Consider the following 23,196-nt stretch of genomic DNA (forward strand, 5'->3'; position numbering starts at 1 on the left):
GGGTTCTCTTTATTTTTACTATTTTCTACATTGTAGAATAATAGTGAAGACATCAAAACTATGACAGATCTACATAATTCCATATGTGTTCACCCCCCAAAAAAGTGTTAAACAAATCAAAATGTTTTTTTTATATGAGATTCTTCAAAGTAGCCATCCTTTGCCTTGATGACAGCTTTACACTCTTGGCATTCTCACAACCAGCCAGGTCGCAGTTGTAAATAAGAACTTGTTCTCAACTAGCCTACCTGGTTAAATAAAAACAACAAGGTAGTCACCTGGAATGCATTTCAATTAACAGGTGTGCCTTATTAAAAAGTTAATTTATGCAATTTCTTTCTTTATGCGTTTGAGACAATCAGTTGCCTGGCCGGCCCTGTCCGGGGGTATCGTCGGACGGGGCCAGTGTCTCCCGACCCCTCCTGTCTCAGCCTCCAGTATTTATGCTGCAATAGTTTGTGTCGGGCTAGGATCAGTCTTATATGTGGAGTATTTCTCCTGTGTGAATTTAAGTCCCTCTCCCCTCAGGGGAGATGTACAAAGGGCTTTATAAATACATTTGATTGATTGACAAGGTAGAGGCGGTATATAGATAGCCATATTTGGCAAAAGACCAAGTCCAAATTATGGCAAGAACAGCTAAAAAATAAAAGCAAAGAGAAACGACAATCCATCATTACTTTAAGGCATGAACGTCAGTCAATTTGCAAAAACCATCAAGTGCTATGAAACTGGCTCTCATGAGGACCTCCACAGGAAAGGAAAACCCAGAGTTACCTCTGCTTCAGAGGATAAGTTCATTAGAGTTACCAGCCTTGGAAATTGCTGCCCAAACAAAAGCTTTGCAGAGTTCAAATAACAGACATCTCAACCTCTACTGTTCAGAGGAAAAAAACAGAGTGAAATCGGGCCCTCACGGTCAAATTGCTGCCAAGAAACCACTACCTAAGGACACCAATAATAAATAAGAAGAGACTTGCATGGGCCAAGAAACATAAGCAATGGACCTTAGACTGGTGGATATCTGTCCTTTGAGTCCAAATTTGAGATTTTGGGATCCAACCGCTGTGTCTTTGTAAGATGCGTGGTAGGTGACCGGATGATCTCCACAGGTGTGATTCCCACCGTGAAGCATGGAAGAGGTGGTGTGAGGGTGCTTTGCTGGTGATACTGTCAGTGATTTATTTAGAAATCAAGGCACACTTAACCAGCATGGCTCCCGCAGCATTCTGCAGCAATACGCCATCCCATCTGGTTTGCGCATAGTGAGACTATCATTTGGTTTTCAACAGGATAACGACCCAAAATACACCTTCAGGAAATTAGGGGATATTTGACCAAGAAGAAGCGTGATGGAGTGCTACATCAGATGACCTGGCCTCAACAATCACCCGACCTCAACTCAGTTGAGATGGTTTGGAATGAGTTGGACCGCAGAGTGAAGGAAAAGCAGCCAACAAATGCTCAGCATATGTGGGAACACCTTCAAGACTGTTGGAAAAGCATTCCAGATGAAGCTGGTTGTGAGAATGCCAAGAATGTGCAAAGCTGTCATCAAGGCAAAGGGTGGCTACTTTGAAGAATCTAAAATATAACATGATTTGTTTAACACTTTTTTGGTTACTGATTCTATAGGTGTTATTTCATAATTTTGATGTCTTCACTATTATTCTACAATGTAGAAAATAGTAAAAATATAGAAAAACCCTTGGATGAGTAGGTGTGCCCAAACTTTTGCCTGGTACTGTATATAAACTCCATGATGGCAGCAAGTCAAGGTCTTTCCAGTTAACCCACTATTCACCATCACTCCGGGAGAGAGGGGACAGTCTTACCTGCTCTGTGTTGCTGTTTATGTGGCCCAAGCTACCTGCTGAATGTGGTGGGACTTCTGGTGGACTGCAAAGAGAAAGGAAAGTTAACCGACAATCTAGACCGAGAGATGATGAATATACTGACAAACTAAAACAGTGACCCAATGTGCAAATAGTCCATGGGAGTGTAGTTTGTCCAGAGAAAAGCCAACCTCACCTGTCTGTGTCTGGTTCCTGTATCAGGCTCTCCTGCTCCAGCTCTGAAAACACTGCAATAGATGGAATCTGGGAGGAGGGGATGAGAGAGGAAGAGAAAGGAATACAAGAGTCAACGTCACTAAATTAATGTGTCGTCAATGTCGCAAAGCACAGTCGACAGTTTCAAATGGTTAGGTAGTTGCTGTCCAGCTAAACCAATACCCCAAGCCTGTTGACCCTCACATTCCTAACATTACGTTGTGGTAAGGAAGTCTAGTCTCGGGTCCATCCTGTGTGTGATACATTGTTATGACAGGGGAGGTTGTTACCTCGTCACAGCTCCTTCCTGTCTCCTCCCCAACCGCCAGTGTGGCCTGGTCTGCATCCATGGCGACCTGAATGGAGGGGGATCTGTCATCCTGGATGTCATCATAATTGTCTTCATTCAGTGTGTCTGGGCGGGGAACAGTTATAATTGTTACACAAAATTATCAAGTCCATTATTCTACACTACCAATGTGATTGATCTCGTCCAATAAATAGAAATGAATGGACTATTGCAATGATACTGATAAAACAATGCATTACTAGTTTCACACCCCTTTAACATAGTTTCACCTTTCATCAAGTCCTGGACCTTCTTGTACCGTGTGATAGACTCCTGAAGCTCCTCGATCCGCCGGTCCTGTGGGTGAAGGATGGTAAATCAGAGTTAGAAAAGCCATTGAGATTCCCATGCGTCAACTACAGCAGCCTTTATGAAACAGTGTAAACAGGAGCTCCAGTACCTTGTCATTGCTAGCTGACGTCAGGGACTCCATGGCCCTCTTCATCCTCAGCACGTCCACATCTGGAAAACAACAAGCGTGCCCCCACAGGGATCAGACAGACAGACAGACAGACACATTGTCTGATGTCTACTGCTGTCTACCTACACTGGTGGAGTCTATAAAGAACAACATGCAAGTCAAGTCCACTTAAGCTACAGGAGTATATGGGGCAGGTTCAAGGACAATAAATTCTTAAAGTGAATACATTGCACTCTACATAAATTGCATACCCCTTTGGTAAATGGGTGATAAGAGCCACAGCTGTGGGTTGAAAGAGTCAGAGATCATGTCTAAACACACTTGGTATGAACCCTGAAGACAGATAAGACGTTGTACTTTCCACCTTACTATCATCTACCTTTCTTCCCCATCTGTGTGAGAGTGAGACAGGATGCTTTGAACATTGTATTTCAGGGGGAAAAGTCCAATGCTCAGGCCATGTCTTGATGGTATCCATCATTACTTAAGGGGACTTAAGGGCAGAAATAACTGCAGACGAATTAGGAAAAGGAATGTTGGAAAAATGTTGCCGTAAATCTGTCAAGTTACAAGTTAAACCTATTAAAATATTATGGCTCCTCGTGTGTATGAGGGTGAAATGAGGTCCCCCTCCCTCCCACATGTCTAGTAACCGTACTCCCACCTTTCTCTCCATCTGTTCTATCTGGGGTCAGCACTCCCTGTGTAGCCTGGTCTCTTAGCCTCCTCAGCTCCTCCAGCTGCCTCTGAAGAGTCTGCAGTTCCTCCTGAATGGGAGAGGATCATGTTCGGGACCATTCTGACCTCATTAAACTACAGATACATATCTAGGCCCATATTCATTAAGTGTCTCAGAGTAGAGTGGTAGACTACAAAGCAGGATCAATGAGCTAACTTGCCTAAATATTCACAAATGACTTTTTAGAGAGATAAACATGAAAATGGGCATGGCCTAATTGACTCCACAACCGAAAACACCTAAGTTTAGCTTTCTTAATGAACCAGAAAATCAGTAGTTAGATCTAGGATCAGATCCCCTGTCCATTAATTTTTTTTTACTAGAGAAGCACTGTTCGCACGAGACGCTTCATGAATACAGGCCAAGATCTAGATAAGAACACAGCTAGACAGAGTTTGACCAAACTGAAAGTAAAAACCCAGTCTGATGCCAACTGTGCTGCAGGGCAGTATGACCCAGAATAAGGTTAGAGTGAGGATTCATTCTACCAGAGGACTGGTGTCTTAACCAGAGAACCATACAAACATGTCACTTTCTTTCACATTCCACTGAGAAAGAACAGCTCCATTGGGATGTTCATCCCCAGCAGAAGGTCATCCGTGACCGTTCAGCTCCACCCATTAGTTTAGCTGACTTAGCCAAAGGTTTAAGACATTTTAGCATCAACGTACAGTTAACATAAAATTAAGTGAATCAAGGTAGGAAGTGAAGAAAAATTAGTGTGTTAAGAAATCTGCAACTTATACTTAGCTGGTAGGAGAACTTAGTCAAAGTGGAAGTGTGGTGAAAGTTGGAAAAGCAGATAGGGTCAATGGACAGAGGGAAGGTTGAGAGGCCTGTAGGGACAGACAGGGAAAAGCAGAGCACTCTGTTAACTTCTGCACCACACCTCCAGTGAACCTCAACCTGCCCATGTTCCATTCCTAGGGCTGCACAGGTTAGCACGTTTCAGGGGAGAAGTTAGCCAAACAGGAGTGAGAGATGAGGAGAGAGGAGACAAAGGGTATAAACCCCTAAAGGAAGGTGGTATTAAGAGTGAAAGCAGTGATATATAACCAACACACAAGGGAACAATAGATTCAGTACCAACATGATGTAGAAAAAGTATAGAGTGAGTCAAACTGAATCTGTGGACCATATGTCATGCACAATCTAATGTGAACAGATTGATCTAAAGCCTTCATATTGCAGACAGATTTTTAGCCACGCTACTCACTTTGGTGGATTTAAGTTTCTTCTCACACTGCAGTCTTTCATTCTCCATATCGGTCACCCTGAACCGCAGGTCATTGACTTCCTGGTACAACCCCTGGGGAGGTAAAAGACTACATTACCCACAAGCCCAAGGGGGGTCAGCTGAGAGTTTTGGAGCAAATGTTGGAGATGTTTTTGTGGAGTGAAAAATCCCCAATGAGGCACCAAAGGTTATTTAGACAGCGAGACACAGAGAAGCCCGTGCCAACACGGAGACAGATTCTTGATTTGGAAGGAAGCGTCATGGTCAATTACCATTACAACTGCTTTTATGTGATGAATAATACATACTCCTGTACCTTGGAGCAATTACCGTATAGATGGAGCACTCAGGAAATATGCATCGTCATTCAACAAGAATGTGCTACATGATTCACAACGCATACATTTAGACAAGAGTAAAAACCGCAGAGCACCGTGGGTAGGAAAGAAGGAATGGATCAGACTCAGGGGTGTGTGATTTACAGCCGAACAAAGCCCAACATTAAACATATATGGAAGACATTGCTTTTCCACACACCGCTCCATAAAGGTTATAGTAGTGTTGGGAAACCCACACTCAGGATCCAATATCCTGATTCCTCCAGCCCAGGCCTGCTCAGTGCTCGTGGATTAGGTGTATGGAAACCCTGACTGTCAGACTCCCAGCTTCTCTGGAGGGGAGATTCATTATTTTATGAGAGGAAACAGCTGCTGGAGCAAGGGGGTGTTTTGGCACTCCCTGCCAGCCAATCCACCCAGGCCAGGATCTGCATGACAGATCAGGGCCCACTCCATCCAAAGGAGACGGACCTCTGCATGGTCTCAGTGTGAACTATTAAACATTTGGGTGACTGCCAAGATTCACATAAACTCACATCCTACTATTAAAAGACGTCTGCCTGCTGTTGAACGAAACTCCAAATATCTACCAAAGACATGATATCTCTGTGAGGGTGAGTCTATTCCCATAATGCATCCGTGTACCTCACTATCCCTGCGATCTCTCGCCACAGTGGTCAGCTTCAGTTTCAGACTAGACACCTCGGTCATCAGCTCCAGCTTCTGGGTCTCCAGAATGGACCTGGTCAAGAACTCCTGCACAGGCCACACAGTCATAGATTCAGTCACAGACCAGTAGGAGCGAAGTGTATTAATCAGTGTTCATTCAGAAAGATCATTTGGATCAAAAGGCTGACCAATACCTTGAGCCCAAGGTTCTGTCTCATAATAAGACAGAACATCCTGCTAATAACCATAATACACAGCAACACTGCTGGGGCCTCACCTGCTGCAGCGTTTCTTCAGTGGCGTCGAGTTTCTCTCTGTGCTCCTCCAGACACATGTCCAGATCCCTGATCTTCTCCCCCTGCACCTCCACCTGGTCTGAGAGAACACTCACCTGGGGACATTCATCACTCAATAATATGCCACATGTCATCTGCGTGTTGTTTTCAGGGTAGGGGTTAGTGATCTAAGAGCATGCTTGGTGATGCAGGTCTTTCACTCACACCATGAATAAAAACTACTGAATTCAACAGCTACCTATCAAATACACTTTAAACAGAGCACCCTTGCTAATGTACGGTTTGCATGTACAATGTATTTGCTAATGTACACATTTTCTCAATATGGGGGGGTATTTCCTATTTGTTAAAGCTGGTCTCTGCTTGTTCATGGCCTCGTGACACACACCTGGAGGACGAGACACTCCTTATCGCTCTCCACCCGTGACAGTCGTTCCTGGTAGATCATGGCGGAGCCATGTCCGTTGGTCTGAAATCACAAACAACCAAAGCCATCAGACAGCTGATCGCCAAGGGCTTAGAGAGAGGCCATAAATATGGTCAGGAATAACTCTTTGCCCTATCACCATACCAGGAAAGACTCCTGACCCTAGGAATAGAGCAGCCTCCAGTCATATGGAAGAGGTACCGCTCCATCTCAAAGGCCAGCATACAGCATTCAGGTGTCATAGCATCCCTACATTGAAAAACATCACATGATATTTCCCTTGGGGGGGTGGGGGGGAACACGCGAAATGCATGTTATTTGAGAGCCACGTGAGGGTCGATAGGGCTCTCGCATGCAAGTGCTTTGTGTGTGACTAAAGTGGAAATTGAATCAAAAACTAAACTCCTCTTCTCATATTTAACACAGAGAAGGAAAGGGCTTGAGGGGGAGGAAAACTGTGCCGCACTGCGAGTCACCTCCAGTGAAGAGGATGGAAACCATTTCAGACCCCGCTCCAGAGACACTTCGTCACTCACAAAGCATGTCATCACACAATAGCCATACAATCAAAGTAATCAAGATATAAACAGGTAAGAAGACACAAAGCAAACCACTGCCCATGCAATCACATAAAAGGAATCTAGTCGAAATAAAAGTACTTTGATCTTCATGTGTGGAATACTCATCAGCAATACATTTTCCACTCAAATTCTGAATATCTCAGGCATTAAAGAGATTCTCCGGTGCTTCTGTATACCTTTTAGCCAATAGTTCTGAAAGTAGCACTCACGAGCCAAAAGTTTATGTACCACATCATTGCTCTCTCTCTGCTGTGTGTGTGTGTGTGTGTGTGTGCACGCGTGTGTGCGTGCGTATCTAACTAGCTGCCACTCAAATGGAAAGGGGTTGAAGCTAATTGTCTAGAACTGGAATTGCTAGGAGGCTGGCCCATGACGGGGAAAATGATGGGAATATAGAGCAGCACTTGCTTTCAAGACAGGGATTTCATGGCCGATTGAGCTAAGACAGTAATTCTGCATGTATGAAGTACACATTTAACAGGTTTAACAAATACTTAGTTCCAGAGCATGTCTTTAACAATAGTAAAAATACTGACTAACATTAACAGTGTTTGCATTTGCAACAGTAAGAGAACTGAGGGAATTACCTACCAATTGACCCTGCTGCAGCCACTCCACTAGGCCGTCGGCGGTTGTGTTGGGGACCTGGCAGCGGAGGCCCTCCCTCTCATCCTGGTCCATCAGCTCCAGCACCGCCCGCAGGTCCTCCAGCAGGTGCAGCGCCCGCAGGCTTCCCAGGAAGGGAGAGGTGGGCGACTGGCAGTCAAACAGCCCATTGGAGTAGCCCATGGCCTTGGAGCCTGTTGGGGCCAAGGTTAGGAACAAATAAGGAAGTTAGAAGCATAGATATACAGTACCAGTCCAAAGTTTGGACACACCTACTCATTCAAGGGGGTTTCTTTATATTGTAGAATAATAATGAAGACATAAAAACTATGAAATGACACATATGGAATCATGTAGTAACCATGAAATTCTTCAAATAGCCACCCTTTGCCTTGACAGCTTTGCACACTTTTGACATTCTCTCAACCAGCTTCATGAGGCAGTCACCTGTAATGCATTTCAATTAACATGTGTGCCTTGTTACAAGTTCAAGAAATTCCACAAATTCCTTCCAAATGCATTTGAGCCAAATAGTTGTGTTGTGACAAGGTAAGGGTCATATACAGAAGATGGCCTTATTTGGCAAAAGACCAAGTCCATATTATGGCAAGAACAGCTCAAATAAGCACAGTCCATCATTACTTAAAGACATGAAGCTCAGTCAATCCGGAAGATGTCGAAAGTTTCTTAGAGGATAAGTTCATTAGAGTTACCAACCTCAGAAATTGCAGCCCAAATAAATGCTTCACAGAGTTCAAGTAACAGACACATCTCAACATCAACTGTTCAGAGGAGACAGTGTGAATCAGGTCTTCATGGTCGAATTGCTGCAAAGAAACCATTACTAAAGGACACCAATAAAAAGATAAATGTTTGGGCCAATAAACATGAGCAATGGTCCTTATACCGGTGGAAATTTGATGGTCTGATTAGTCCAAATTTGAGATTCTTGGATCCAAACACTGCGTCTTTGTGAGACCAGAATAGGTTAACGGATGATCTCTGCATGTGTGGTTCCCACCATGAAGCATGGAGGTGGTGGTGTGATGGTGCTTTGCTGGTGACACCATCTGTGATTTATTTAGAATTCAAGGCACACTTAACCAGCATGGCTACCATCGCATTCTGCAGCGATATGCCATCCCATCTGGTTTGCACTTAGTGGGACTATCATTTGTTTTTCAACAGGACTCATCACACTTCCAGGCTGTGGAAGGGCTATTTGACCAAGGAGAATGGTGGGGTGCTGCATCAGATGAGCTGGCCTCAACAATCACCAGACCTCAACCCAATTGAGATGGTTTGGGATGAGTTGGACCGCAGAGTGAAGGAAAAGCAGCCAACAAGTGCTCAGCATATGTGGGAACACCTTCAAGACTGTTGGAAAAGCATTGCAGATGAAGCTGGTTGTGAGAATGCCAAGAGTGTGCAAAGCTGTCATCAAGGCAAAGGGTGGCTACTTTTATTTTGGTTACTGATTCTATAGGTGTTATTTTATAGTTTTGATCTCTTCACTATTATTCTACAATGTGGAAAATAGTAAAAATAAAGAAACCCTTGAATGAGTAGGTGTCCACACTTTTGACTGGTACATCTATAGTTTTAGCCCTGTGGTTAGACGCTTGAGCCTCTCCCATCCTCTCCTAATTCCCTTCAACGAGGAGGATGAAAGGCAGTATCACCAGGTGGGATGTCATTGACCCATGTGATGCACTACAGATGTGGATTTCTGAATGTGTCCTGAAAGTCACATACCACACATTTTAAAAGCAAAGAAAAACAGATTACATATCGATTCCAAATGAATGTTGGGTGCAAGAGGCCTGAGCAGAAGCTTATTTGTTGGACTTGGAAAAGCCATGTTTCCAGCATGTACTATAATCTGCTCGACAGCATCTGTCAACCGGCTCCAAAAAGGTCAACCTTCACAGAAATGTAGAAGAGAAACATAAATATTGGGATAAATAAATAAACAAGTCTTCCCTAAAAGGCAGCCAGGGAGAGTGTGAACGCTGTGGTTTCTGTGGTAACAAGGGCTAGAGGATGTCACGTGATCAGCAATCCCTCTTGGAAAGGTCAATTCTATAAATTACACAAGTCAGTGGAAAAGCCTGGGCTCATAAAGCTGTCTCCTCTGCTCATCTACCATTCCAAAAATTATAGTTCCAAAACCTCCCTCTGGTGTCTGACTTGTACCATTTTTTTTATTGCTTTGGTGCAATTGTCACTCAGAACGTGGTACATTCACAACTCTTAGTTCAACACAGAAATCAAAAAGGCAGTTTCAAAACAAAGCACATTTGCAATTGACTAAGTACAAGACACAAGATCATAGACACTTGTGTTGTGTTTCATCTAAAAATACATGTTTCATATTGCAATTCATGTTTGTTTTTATTTCACTAGGCACATCAGTTAAGAACAAGTTCTTATTTACAATGACGGTCTACATCAGCCGAACGACGCTGGGACAATTGTGCGCCATCCTACAAGGACTCCCAATCACAGCCGGTTGTGATACAGCCTGGATTCAAACCAGGGTGTCTGTAGTGATGCCTCATGCAGTGCCTTGGACCACTGCGCCACTCGGGAACCCATGTTCATATAAGGCTATTTCACAATGCAATATTCACATTACTTTTGATATGATTCTCTTCTATTTGCTTAAAATACATGTTATAATTACTTAATCTGACTGTCATTAATTGATGACAACTTAAAGTTTGGTAAAGCTATAGATTTTACATGGTTTGTCAACTACAGAATGTATGTAACAAATTAAAGTTTATTGGTTGCGTACACAGATTAGCAGGTGTTACAGCAGGTGCAGTGAAATGCTTGTATTTCTAGCTCCAACAGTGCAGTAATACAATACCAACATGCAAATATTTCAGAAAGTCAAAAACAAGAAACACATCCCTTATACAGTAAACCTGTATCCAAAATGTATTTTCTGAGGCCACACTGCTCTACAAAAATTGCATTGGCCAATCCAGTACTGTAATACTGTAGTATTCCATTTACATAGCAGAAACTTTTATCAAAAGTGACTACAGTCCACATATTTGGTATGTGACCCAATCAGGAATCAAAACCCACAACACGGGTTGCTAGTGCCATGCTCTTATGTACTGACCCACATACATGACCACTACAATAAATACAGAACTGTAAAATACAATACAGATGGAAGACATAGGACTTACATCCCCATGGGCGTGCCACCCTCCCTTCAGGCCATGGATGAGGCACGCAATGCCTGTAAATCATACTAGCAGTAGGCATTGAATAATTTGTTTCCATCACTGCTGAAACAATGGAATGTCTTGCTTTCTCATATTGGAGGACTGCACTGGGAAACATCCCAGACCAGTACCACAGCCACATCCTAAGAGCAGCAGCATGGGAACCCTAGTCCTGAGGATTGATATCAGGGGCTTATTTAAGAGGCATTTATGTACATATTTGAGGGGGGGGATCAGCCTCACAGTTCAGAATGTGAGTGAGTTTTGCACGTTACCTGCTATGATCCCATCCATTTGCTCCAAGGCGGCTGCCAACATCTCGCTGGCATCGGACATCATCTTCACTCCCCCCCCCCCACTGTGAATCTGAAAGAAAACAGAAGTGTCAAGAAAAAGACCAATGTCGCCTCAACAGCCATTGCCCAGAAGACTACAGCCATTGCCCAGAAGACTACAGCCATTGCCCAGAAGACTACAGACTACAGTACAAGTTAGACGATGTGCGTGTAAAAACAGTCTGAAAATGTATGGCATTTCAAAGGCTTTTAAAACTTGAGCAGTAAATTACATTAACCCCCTAAAGTGGACAGAGACCACCCAAGAGTCAGGACCCCCTACATTACAACACTAGCAGATTTTACAACATTAATTACAATAATATTTGATAAAAGGCGTTTCTATGCACCTTAATTTGTAAGCCACTTCCTGGTAGTAATGATAATGTTCTAGCCTTCAGTTAGTTGTAGAAGGAAACTGCAAATAAGATGTAGGTTTTTCTCCCTCCATGTGAATGGGACATTAGGGAATTCCCATGTCTTGTGTGATCAAGTGTAATTACAATGCATGGCAGAGGAACTGTGGAAAAGGATTGTCTCCATCTGTTTAATAAGCTCGCTAAACAGGAAATTGAAGCCCAATTGTCTGTTATTTTTTTTGTTTGGGGTCATTATGGTGTCCCTGGTACATTTGAATGAATATGAAATCATATTCCCCATTAAACAATTTTTTTTTAATACATCAAAATGAAAAGGTTTCTAAAGAATATATTATCCATCATGAATATTTATGGTTGTATGATGACATTTTAACTGTTGTATTTCTCCCCCGATGCACTGGCTGAATAAAATGTGTCCTAGCCTCCTACCTCAGAGTCAACAGCTTTACTCCTACCATACATGCATTCTCCTATACTGTAAATTTAGTGCCCTGAAGTTGTTGGGAATTTTTGTGCCTCACAACTTCCCCATTAATGACCGCATTTAGGACAGACCTCAGCAATTAACTTTAATAATGAGGTCAAGAGTCAAGCCTATGACTGGGTGTTTACTTGGAAATAGTTTGGGGCCTATTGGGTGTTTCCATGGAGCAGGTGTGGGGCAACTGGGCCACCTAATGAAAAGAGAGGATAAGGTGATTGTAAACTGCCAGGCTGTTACCCAACATTGGCATATGGAGATTTCCAATGTAGGCCAATATTCTTAGTTGATATTGACTGTCTAGGTAAAAACAATTGATCAGTGCCACTGGAATCCAAACCAGAAAGGAATCTAAGACCATGGCATTGCGAGTGAAGTGAACTGTAAGTAACCACAACATGAGAGTCAAAAACAAAGAGGAACTCTCAGAGGCAAAACCATAACAGTGATTTCTCACCCCAGCAAAGATTCCCTGAGACCAGTCATGGGGATTGAGAGTTGGTTCTTATCTGGAATAATGGTGCCATTCTACCAAGGATCTCTCCCCACAGCATGTTGGCTTGGCTGGTAATCTAAGCTTCCATAACAAAGCATCACTCCCAGCCTCCTGACCTCAGGATGTCACATGCAGCTCATTCACTTAAATGGACCAGATAACTTCACTTTCATGGTAGGCCTAATGTTATATTACATATTGAATTCACGAAAATAAATGTACAATCTGAATGAGAAATGTAAAATAGCCTGAGAGGATATGAAATCATCACGACGCAAAATCAATTGAATTGGAGGGTAATGAGAGAGCTCTCCTTGTCCAGGGCAGAAGGGCAGCATAACTCAGGTTTGGAGGGGGGGGGCTCTTATAGCCTCATTGGCCTTTAATAAAGGCAGGGAGAGGGAGCCTGCACATTCAACACTGAGGGCATTGTGTCCGGTCACTCACTTCCATCATGGGCCCTTTAGGCTACATGGGTAATACTCCCTCCAAAATAGGCTCACATTCACCTTGCTATACAGCTGCACTACTCAATAAACAATGATTCATTGTGCCAGCGATGGAAGTGCAACTGAAAAGGGAGTTGCGCAAACAGAAACCTTTTCCAGTAGAAAACAATTCCTATTTTATAAAGATGCCCACATAATTGTCTTGGATGGTTCACAACCCATCCACAACCCTGGCAGGTACTGTTTGTCCCTCATGAGTCACCGTAGCAACAACATAGTGATTCTGACTATTTTAACCAAGTGGCTAAGATAATATCAAGAAATCTGTCATTAAGATGTTTGTGCACCTTAGCAATTTGAAATCTAACTAAGGTGTTTGGTGCAGTATTTCTCAAGTAAAAAGGTAAAACTAGTCAGTGCATACAATGTATCAAGTGAGGAAAGTCTGGCTGTGTCCTCAGGACTGATTTCTTAGAACAGGTCTACAACGTCCTCATCTGCAAGCTGTCAAACTATCCTACATAAATTTCCATCGAAACAGACCCATGAGCACCAACATCTGAAGTTCATAGGTGCGTATCAAATTGGGTGTCAAATGAAAGCAAAGAGTCTATATTTTTGTGAAATTAAGGCATAAACATTTTCATCTTAAATTTGGCAAAAGTAAAGTATTTGATTTCTGGATTAACAGATGGAAACATGGTCTTAGAAAACATCTACCAGAAAAAGTCTTAAAAAGTATCAGAAATACATCAAAACACAATAATGTTGACGTAAAGTCCCCTACCAACTAATATCAACACATTTAGTTTTGGATACATTTTTTACCTCCACGTCTAAGAAATATTGTACCTTGCATTTCCTTTAAAATAAAATAAAATAAAAAAACTTAGATATTTTCAAATCTCTCCCCCTCATGTGGGAGGATAATGAGTTCACAAAAGTATCAAGTCAATTTTAGACCTTCCAATTAGTTAATTAAAATTGATATCAGTAAAATCATTAAGTGATTAAAACTCGTAATTCCGTAACCAAATTGTTATCGCAATTACACAAAACAATCTAAGGAATTATTGCAACGGAATTGGCTACAATGAGAAATTATAAGTCAAAAACCACAGTTGGGTCACCTGCTACTGTCCTCTTATTGGCATACTGTTAAGTTCAGCTCATAACTGTTTTGTCTTTCTGTTGACTGGTGGTCAAACCAAGAGAGTTAAAACAGTCAGTCTGGATAATCTCTCAGTCTCCGTCAAATCCTAACCAGGACGACACTGAGCCAATTGTGCGCCGCCCTATGACACCTACCTATGAGCTCCCACTCCTTCCATTTACTTTAACCAGGCATCCTCACCCACTGAGCACCGACCGACACCGGACGTCGAAAAATAGTTGATATTCGGTCAGTCCACCCTGGCCTTGATGTTAACGTCCACAGATGGACCAGACCAAATCTGAACCCATCATAGACATTTGTTTCACAAGTTTGGATAGTACAGTGAGTAGAGTATAGTAGTATATTGTATTGAGCTGTACGCTACCATATTCTACTCTACTGTATTATAGTCAACTGAGCTCCTGTCCAAACCTGTGAAACATTAAATTAATTTTCATAACTATGCATTTCCGATGCACGATATATCGGTGAACATATTGGAATCGGACAATATTAGCTAAAAATGCCAGCATCGGCCCAATGTCTAGTTTAACACTGATGTGCATACCTATATAACGTACACTACCGTTCAAAAGTTTGGGGTCACTTAGAAATGTCTACGTTTTTGAAAGAAAAGCATATATTTTGTCCATTAAAATAGCATCCAATTGATCAGAAACACAGTGTAGACATTGTTAATGTTGTAAATTACTATTGTCGCTGGAAACGGCAGATTTTTTTTATGGAATATCTACATAGGCGTACAGGGGCCATTATCAGCAACCATCACTCCTGTGTTCCAATGGCACATTGTGTTAGCTAATCCAAGTTTATCATTTAAAAAAATGAATTGATCATTAGAAAACCCTTTTGCAATGAGTCAGATGCGCGGGATATACTATGGACACCCGACCAGGCCCAGATCCCCGTGATTCGCTGGAAATGTAGGTTTTGCGGAAAGAGATAAGGATGCCATGTGAGGATCAGGCGAAAAGTGGATAAACTCCCCTTGCCTTCCATTCTGCAAGCTAACATTCAAATCGCTGGAAAATAAATGGAACGAACTGAAAGCACATATATTCTACCAATGGAACATTAAAAACAAATATCTTATGTTTCACCAAGTGGTGGCTGAACGACGACATTAAGAACATACAGCTGGCAGGTTATATACTATCGACCGGACAGAACAGCAGCCTCTGGTAAGACACCGGGCAGGGGCCTATGCATATCTGTAAGCAATAGCTGGTGCATGATATGTAAGGGTTTTGCTCGCCAAGGGTAGAGTATCTCATATAAGCTGTAGACCACATTATCTACCTAGAGAGTTGTCATCTGCATTTTTCGTTAGGATTTACATACCGTCACAGACTGAGGCTGGCACTAAAACTGCACTCAATGAGCTGTATTCCGCCATAAGCAAACAGGAAAACGCTCATCCAGAGACAACACTCATAGTGGCAGGGGACTTTAATGCAGGGAAACTTAAATCAGTTTTCTATCAGGATGTTAAATGTGCAACCAGAGGGGGGGGGGGATCAGATGAAGCAGATGCTAAACTAAAAAGTGGTCAGATGAAGCAGATGCTAAACTACAGGACTTGTTTGCTAACACAGACTGGAACATGTTACGGGATCCATCCAATGGCATTGAAGAGTACACCACATCAGTCACTGGCTTTATCAATAAGTGCAGCGAGGACATCGTCCCCATAGTGACTGTACATACCCCAACCAGAAACCATGGATTACAAGCAACATTCCGACTGAGCTAAAGGGTAGAGTTGCCGCTTTCAAGGAGCGGGACTCTAACCCGGAAGCTTATAAGTCCTGCTATGCCCTCCGACGAACCATCAAACAGGCAGTGTCAATACAGGACTGAGATCGAATCGTACTACACCGGCTCCGACGCTCGTCGGATGTGGCAGGGTTTGCAAACTATTAGACTACAAAGGGAAGCACAGCCGAGAGCCACCCAGTGACACAAACCTACCAGATGAGCAAAATAACTTATATGCTCGCTTCAAGGCAAGCAACACTGAAACATGCATTAGAGCATCAGCTGTGCCGGACAACTGTGTAATCACTCTCTCCACAGCCGATGTGAATAAGACCTTTAAACAGATCAACATTCACAAGGCCACTGGGCCAGACGGATTAACAGGACTCTGAGCATGCGCTGACCAACTGGCAAGTGTCTTCACTGACATTTTCAACCTCTCCCTGTCTGAGTCTGTAATACCAACATGTTTCAAGCAGATCACCATAGTCTTCTTGGGCACAGGGACTAAGGTAACCTGCCTAAATGACTACCAACCAGTAGCACTCACGTCTGTAGCCATGAAATGCTGTGAAAGGCTGGTCATGGCTCACATCAACACCATTATCCCAGAAACCCTAGACCCACTCCAATTTGCATACCGTGCCAACAGACCCACAGATGATGCACTCTATTGCACTCCACACTTCCCTTTCCCACCTGGACAAAAGGAACACCTATGTGAGAATGCTATTCATTGACGACAGCTCAGCGTTCAACACCAGTGCCCTCAAAGCTCATCAACAAGCTCAGGACCATGGGACTAAACACCTCCCTCTGCAACTGGATCCTGGACTTCCTAACGGGCCGCCCCCAGGTGGTAAGGGCAGGTAACACATCCGCCACGCTGACCCTGAATAGCCCAGTACATCACCAGGGCCAAGCTTCCTGCCATCCAGGACCTCTATACCAGGCAGTGTCAGAGGACTCCAGCCACCCTAGTCATAGAATGTTCTCGGCTACCGCACGGCAAGCGATACTGGAGTACAAAGTCCAGGTCCAAGAGGCTTCTAAACAGCTTCTACCCCCCAAGCCATAGGACTCCTGAACAGCTAATCAAATGGCTACCCAGACTATTTGCATCTGCACAGTTCCTCCACTAAATTCATTTTTGTACATTTTTCTGTAGAAGTTGTTAAAAGTATTCCTTGTGCATAGAGTTGTATGGTTTGTTAAACTTTGAAATAAATGGTTTGTTTGTTTCTTTAATTTAAAATGTATGCCAGAGTCAAAGCTTGATTCTGTTACCGTGGAATCGCCCTAAAGCACAAGCTATACACTGTTTATCAGTGCCCAAAATCACTCGCTAGCTAAGTTTCAACTCTGTGTTTGTCAATGACGCTACGTAACAGGTAGTAGCTAGCAGGTACAGTGAGCCACATTCAGCTTATTAAGTCACTGGCGAGATGTGCGCTCCGGTGCCGTTTATTTTTTTTACACCTTTCTCAACATCTATTACCAGAATATGAGTGTCTGGCAGTGTTTCATAGGGGATCATGTTACAAAACAGATTGCACGGCGATACAAGATGCTCGCCAATTGGTTTTGGAATATTGATAATACAATATATCAAGAGTGCTCTGTTCGTTTCAATTCTCATTTTGCCCCAAAAAAGTGGCAGATTCAAGTGATTGACACCAAACACATCAGCAAGTGGCCACTCCATAAAGGGCCTAGGGCCAAAAGTTATTTCAACATAATGTGTGGTCTTATGTAAACCAGTCTGAGGCGCTGTGTAATGGGCAGGTCTGTCTCACTGTCTGGAGGTTCTGGTTGCTATGATTGGATAGAGCGTGGGCAGCTGATGGAGCGCAATCAGTACAGCTGCTTCTCTAGTGTTAGTGGGCACTGGGCATGATGATTGCAATCCATACCCAACCCCCTAGTAAGTCGTTAAAAACTAACTTACAAAGTCTCGTACAAAACGGAGTTGACTTACTGATCAAAATTATCCTGCAGTCAATTTCAACACTAGAATTGATGTTCCTGACTCATACCGATGCCACAAAGGCTGTTTAAAACCAGATAAGTTGGTTCTAAAAAGGGGCAGTTTACATTTAATAGCTGAGAACATGGCCTTTATCTAATATTAAAATCTTGACCTAATTGAAATCAACTGAAGCAAACCTTTTGAAAGTAGAGCGCAATGGACAAACTGGAGAAAAAATACAATTGTAATGCGTGTCTTTGCTAAAACGGGTAGTGGGAATTAACACCACATAGCCCATCTTCTCACAATGACTCACTGAACCAGTAAAGTACAACTCTATGGTGAAGAAGAAAGAGTTTTCCATTGCTGTTATAACAATCAGTGGCTGGCAGATTCACCCAAACAAGTTTTAAAACCACAATCTATTCAGCCTTGAAAAGTACTGTCTGCCAGTAATGGCAACTCGTCGGCTCTAGGCTACACAGGCAGTTCTACTGTGGGTAAGGCATTGAAACTTTCATTCCAGAGCAGTTCAGTGCTCAGTATGTGTCAGTTCAGTAACCAACACCAGCATCTCTGTGACCTGTATGACCAGCACTCTGTAACACCCTCCCCTGGATTTCTTCAAACCTCCTACAGATTGATTTTCTCTCTCTCTCAAAAGTTTGGACACACCTACTCATTCAAGGTTTAAATGTACATTGTAGAATAATAGTGGAGCTATCAAAATTATGAAGGGGAAAAAGTGTTAGGCAAATCGATCTATATTTATATTTGAGATTCTTCGAAGTAGCCACCCTTTTTTTGATGACACCTTTGTACACTCCTGGTATTCTATCAACCAGTTTCACCTGGAATGCTTTTCAAAAGTCTTGAAGGAGTTCCCACATATGATGAGCACTTGTTGCCTGCTTTTCCTTCACGCTGCGGTTCAACTCATCCCAAACCATCTCAATTGAGATGCATTGCTTTTTGTTTGGTATACATTTTAAAGTGAAACATGTGACTGTCAGCGTAATTCTGTTACCATGGAGTTTCCCCTAATATAATCTCACTTACTCACAGATTACACACAATCCACTACACTGGATTGTGTGTAAACTCCCTGAACAACCAGCAGGTCGCTTCTTTTTCAAAGCATCAAAGCTTTCCAAGTCCTCAGACAAAACTAAGGTCTACCACTAGATAATAAGACATTTCAATCTCTTAGGGGAAAAGGTTCTCTATGTGAATGTTTTCCTAGTAAGGCCTCATTATTGAATGTGTGCATTGTAAGCGAAGGCTAACCCATTTGCCTCAGGTTTGCCTTTGAAATCATTGGGTAGCTGTTATTTTGGTTTATTTACATAGTTTGACAACCAGTAGAGATATGGAGGGGGAAGGGCGACTCATTCGAAAAGAAAAACACACTGCCTGGCCCATTGACGAGCCTCACACACACTCGAGCACTCGTACACACACACACATTCTAATAGCTACGTATCTATAGAGTTCCAGCTGTGCTTCAGAACTAAACTGGCGCATGCAATTGTCTCCCCTTCAGCTGGTGAGCTGTTGTTTAACAGGGGGCTCAGTGTAGGGTAGAGAATTGAAATACCCCATATAGCACAATGATTCCGTCATACAAATTATGAATGTCTTAACAGTAGTACTGGATGTTGGTTTTGTCATACAGCACCTAAATACACAACATCAGGCGCTTTCAGTCTTCAGTGCCAGGAAGTAAAGCAAAACAAAAACATACAACTACATGAGGTCAAGCTGCAGTAGTAATAGTAGTCTGGGACTTCACAACTGTGGTCGTGGTGGCCGTAGACATGGCACACAAACAGCTCTTTGTCCTGCACAGAGTCACATGGAAAGCAAGGGATAGAGAACACAAGGTATGGACGTTTTACACATGTCCCAACTAAATTACAGACAAAAACACACTTGGGGGGCAACTAGGCAAGGTCACAGGCAGGGCAGAGTACAGGGAGAAAATGCTGTGTTGGACATCTTACTACATGTCTGACTGGCCTTGTTCCCTTAGTTGTGGTGACTTGTAGACCTCAAAGACCCCTTCCAAACAGACTGGTGTTATTATTCAACACACTGCAATTCTGAACAGAGCAATAAAAAAACACCCCATCACAACTAATAGCCACGCTGAAACTGAATGTCAGTTTAATTATGGATTTCCTATGTATGTCCTGGGGCTAGTCATCATTAGCTGTAGTTGTGATGCGCAGATGTTTGACTATCTGCCACGGTAGACTGAATATGAATTTTGAAGCAGGGCCTGAAAGCTTGGCATGGCTGAACACAAATAAGACAGAGACAATCATCTCTGAAGTTAGGCTATAAGGTGAACAAGGCTGCTGGCCAAAGCATCCCTGCACTCAGGATGACCTTTGCCTTGTCCTGTTAGGAAGTCCTTCCTGTCACATGCTTGAGAAAGGTCTTCCTTTCAGTCACACTGACATTTTCCCAGCTACTACTCAGCACTCTACCCTGACCTTTTTACAAGGAGCAAGTGTTCAACTAAGTTGAAAAATGTAGGAGCACAATTAAAATATTTGAGGTTTTAAATCTTGAATCCTTAATTTTTAAAAAAAGCCAAAGATCTTGTTTTGTTTAGTGGGAACAGAAAGCACATTATTGCCATCAGGAATTCCTTAGGCTCCTGTGAATGCAAATATGTTTATAAGAATTTAACAACAAATGCAATGAACGAAACAAAGTCTTCACATTGAAATGTCAAGTACAAGGATCAGGTCTACCCCAGCAATGGCCCAAACTGTTTCTCAACATTCTGTGTTTCACCATGAGTTGTGCCTAGGAGCTGTCCCACCACTCAGAATACGCCACCGCAGGAGTCGTCCTCCAGAAGTACAGACGGGATGTCAACGTGTGGGGAAAGTAGGTCAGAATAGTGGAGAACGGCCTCAGGACAAAATCTGGTAGAATGGGTGCAGCTGAAGGTTTTTTTTAAGCTAGATACTAGACATCTATTCATTTACAATAGCTAGGATAGCTTGGTCTGTCAAATAACTCAGTCAAACACTGGATGAAGGAGCTGTAGGCTAAAATACTTTGCTCTCTGCTCTTCACAACAAACTAGGACCAACCCACACTATATCAATGAACTTCACCTCTGCCGGAACTGACTCAACTCTGCCGGAGGGTCAAACTGACAGGACACATGCTGCATGGGGAAATTAAAAATGTCAACAAAACTATTCTGCACATAATACTGACATTTTCTTGAAAAAAACTTTTCTTCAAAAGGAGACACCCAGTTGATTGTTTCCTTGGTACTAGGTTGGAGGGCACAGTTGTCAACATAAAGCTGTCACTATAGCTTTCGGAAGTCTGGCCTTACGGCTGTACCTGGCTTGGACAACAACTTTCAGCTGGACTTGTGGTTGTCTTGCAGCACTGATACAGATTTCAAATGATTATCCTTGCAGTCATTGGATACACTACATGTGACTGCATGCTATTCCCCCCCAACCCAATACACAGAGAGATAGCCAAGAGCCAGGAAACACAGGCAATATCTCGGGTGTGCTCTTTCCTAGACAACTTAAGACTGCAGAGTAATACAAAAAAAAAACTATGAGCCCGTAAATAAAAACACACAATGAATGAATTTGGCATGAGCTTTAGATTTAAAAAAATATTCACCATTCCAATTGTGTTGTTGAATTAACTTGGTAAAGTGTCCATGTCTCCCACAATTGCAAGAATGAATAGCCCTACAGTTAATGAAATTACCTGAACTGAAGGTAACGTTGACCTACCAACCTGAGGTGTGCATACCATATATTGTGGTGAGAAAAGTACCCAATTGTCACACTTGAGTAAAAGTAAAGATACCTTAATAGAAAATGACAACTAAAAGTGAGTCACCCAGTGAAATCCCACTTGAGTAAAAGTCTAAAAGTACTGGGTTTAAAATATAACGTACGTATAATTGCTAAAAGATATTAAAGTATAAATCATTTCAAATTCCTTATATTAAGTAAACCAGGCGGCACCATTTATGTTTTATTTACAGACAGCCAGAAGCACACTAACACTCAGACATCATTGACAAATGAAGCACGTGTTTAGTGAGTCTGCCACATCAGACGCTGTAGAGATGACCGGGAATGTTCTCTTGATAAATGTGTGAATTTGACCATTTTACTGTCCTGCTAAGCATTCAAAATGTAACGAGTAATTTTGGGTGTCAGGGAAAACATATGGAGTAAAAAGTATAATTTTCTTTAGGAATGTGGTGAAGTAAAAATGTTGTCAAAAATAAAAATAGTAAAGTACAGATACCCCACATAACTTAAGTGGCAACGCTACTTTCAAGTATTTTTACTTAAGTACTTTACACCACTGACCATTATGTAAAAGCTTCAGTTGCATGCAACACTGTTTAATATTAGTGATGCTATTGCTCATTGCGACACCGTAACCATAATCAAGAGTTGTGGTAAAGGTGAAAATGTATTCAATGTATCAAACTGTTGCCCATTCATTGTTTCCTGAGCGTGCCAACGTTTTCGCAGTCTCATCAACTGATTAACGTACTGATAGCTGTGGACAGCAGTATCCTAACTCAATGAGAAAATAACTTTCCAAGAAAGTTGGTGTCAAATATTTACAATTGTTTTTCAGTTTAATAGAAATACTACTGTTATTGGCTATAAATAACCCAATGGCGCAGACTAAATGTACACCATACAATTGACGGTCAAAGTACAAAAAAAACTGGTCCGTGATGAATGAAATACAAAAAAAAAAAAACACTTACCCAGTTCTAAAATGAATAACTTCACAGACGTCGACTCCTTGACGGGCGACTTTAACGCTACTCCAAAAGTTCACTTTTCAGGGCTCTCTCGAGCCTTACGCAAACACCTACCGATAGAGCTGCATGGCGAATTCCCAACTTCCCACTGCGCATGCGCCAACCAAGGCTAATCACAGACCACTCTATTGTGTTTGCTATTCAATCCAATTTCAACCCTGTGTAGGTAAAATTACTTTTTGATTTTAATACTATTGGTTTTCATTTTGGAGGGAATAAAATAACTAATAGAAAACTGACCATTATACATGAGACAAATAACATCTATACGGGTGTGAGTTATCTTATTCATGTGTTTTACTTAATAATGAATATCAATCAGATTGAATACCATATCATATTGATA

General features: G+C 42.3%; 1 protein-coding gene across 1 annotated transcript in view; it reads right to left on the reverse strand.

Annotated features, from left to right (window-relative positions):
* The window catches only part of LOC135514996 (liprin-beta-1-like), a 29,529-nt gene extending 6,622 nt beyond the window's left edge, over positions 1–22,907 (reverse strand). The window contains exons 1-13 of the mRNA XM_064938781.1: positions 22,794–22,907; positions 11,235–11,325; positions 7,700–7,908; positions 6,489–6,569; positions 6,082–6,195; positions 5,781–5,891; positions 4,777–4,869; positions 3,486–3,588; positions 2,801–2,862; positions 2,631–2,697; positions 2,342–2,466; positions 2,032–2,099; positions 1,836–1,899 (exon numbers count right to left, since the gene is read on the reverse strand). Coding sequence (XP_064794853.1) covers positions 1,836–1,899; positions 2,032–2,099; positions 2,342–2,466; positions 2,631–2,697; positions 2,801–2,862; positions 3,486–3,588; positions 4,777–4,869; positions 5,781–5,891; positions 6,082–6,195; positions 6,489–6,569; positions 7,700–7,908; positions 11,235–11,298 — 1,161 coding nt within the window. The 5' untranslated portion in view covers positions 11,299–11,325; positions 22,794–22,907. The remainder of the gene's footprint in view (positions 1–1,835; positions 1,900–2,031; positions 2,100–2,341; positions 2,467–2,630; positions 2,698–2,800; positions 2,863–3,485; positions 3,589–4,776; positions 4,870–5,780; positions 5,892–6,081; positions 6,196–6,488; positions 6,570–7,699; positions 7,909–11,234; positions 11,326–22,793) is intronic.
* Between the last annotated feature and the right edge of the window lie 289 nt (positions 22,908–23,196).

Source organism: Oncorhynchus masou, chromosome 26 (assembly GCF_036934945.1).
Source record: "Oncorhynchus masou masou isolate Uvic2021 chromosome 26, UVic_Omas_1.1, whole genome shotgun sequence".
Classification (NCBI taxonomy): domain Eukaryota; kingdom Metazoa; phylum Chordata; class Actinopteri; order Salmoniformes; family Salmonidae; genus Oncorhynchus; species Oncorhynchus masou.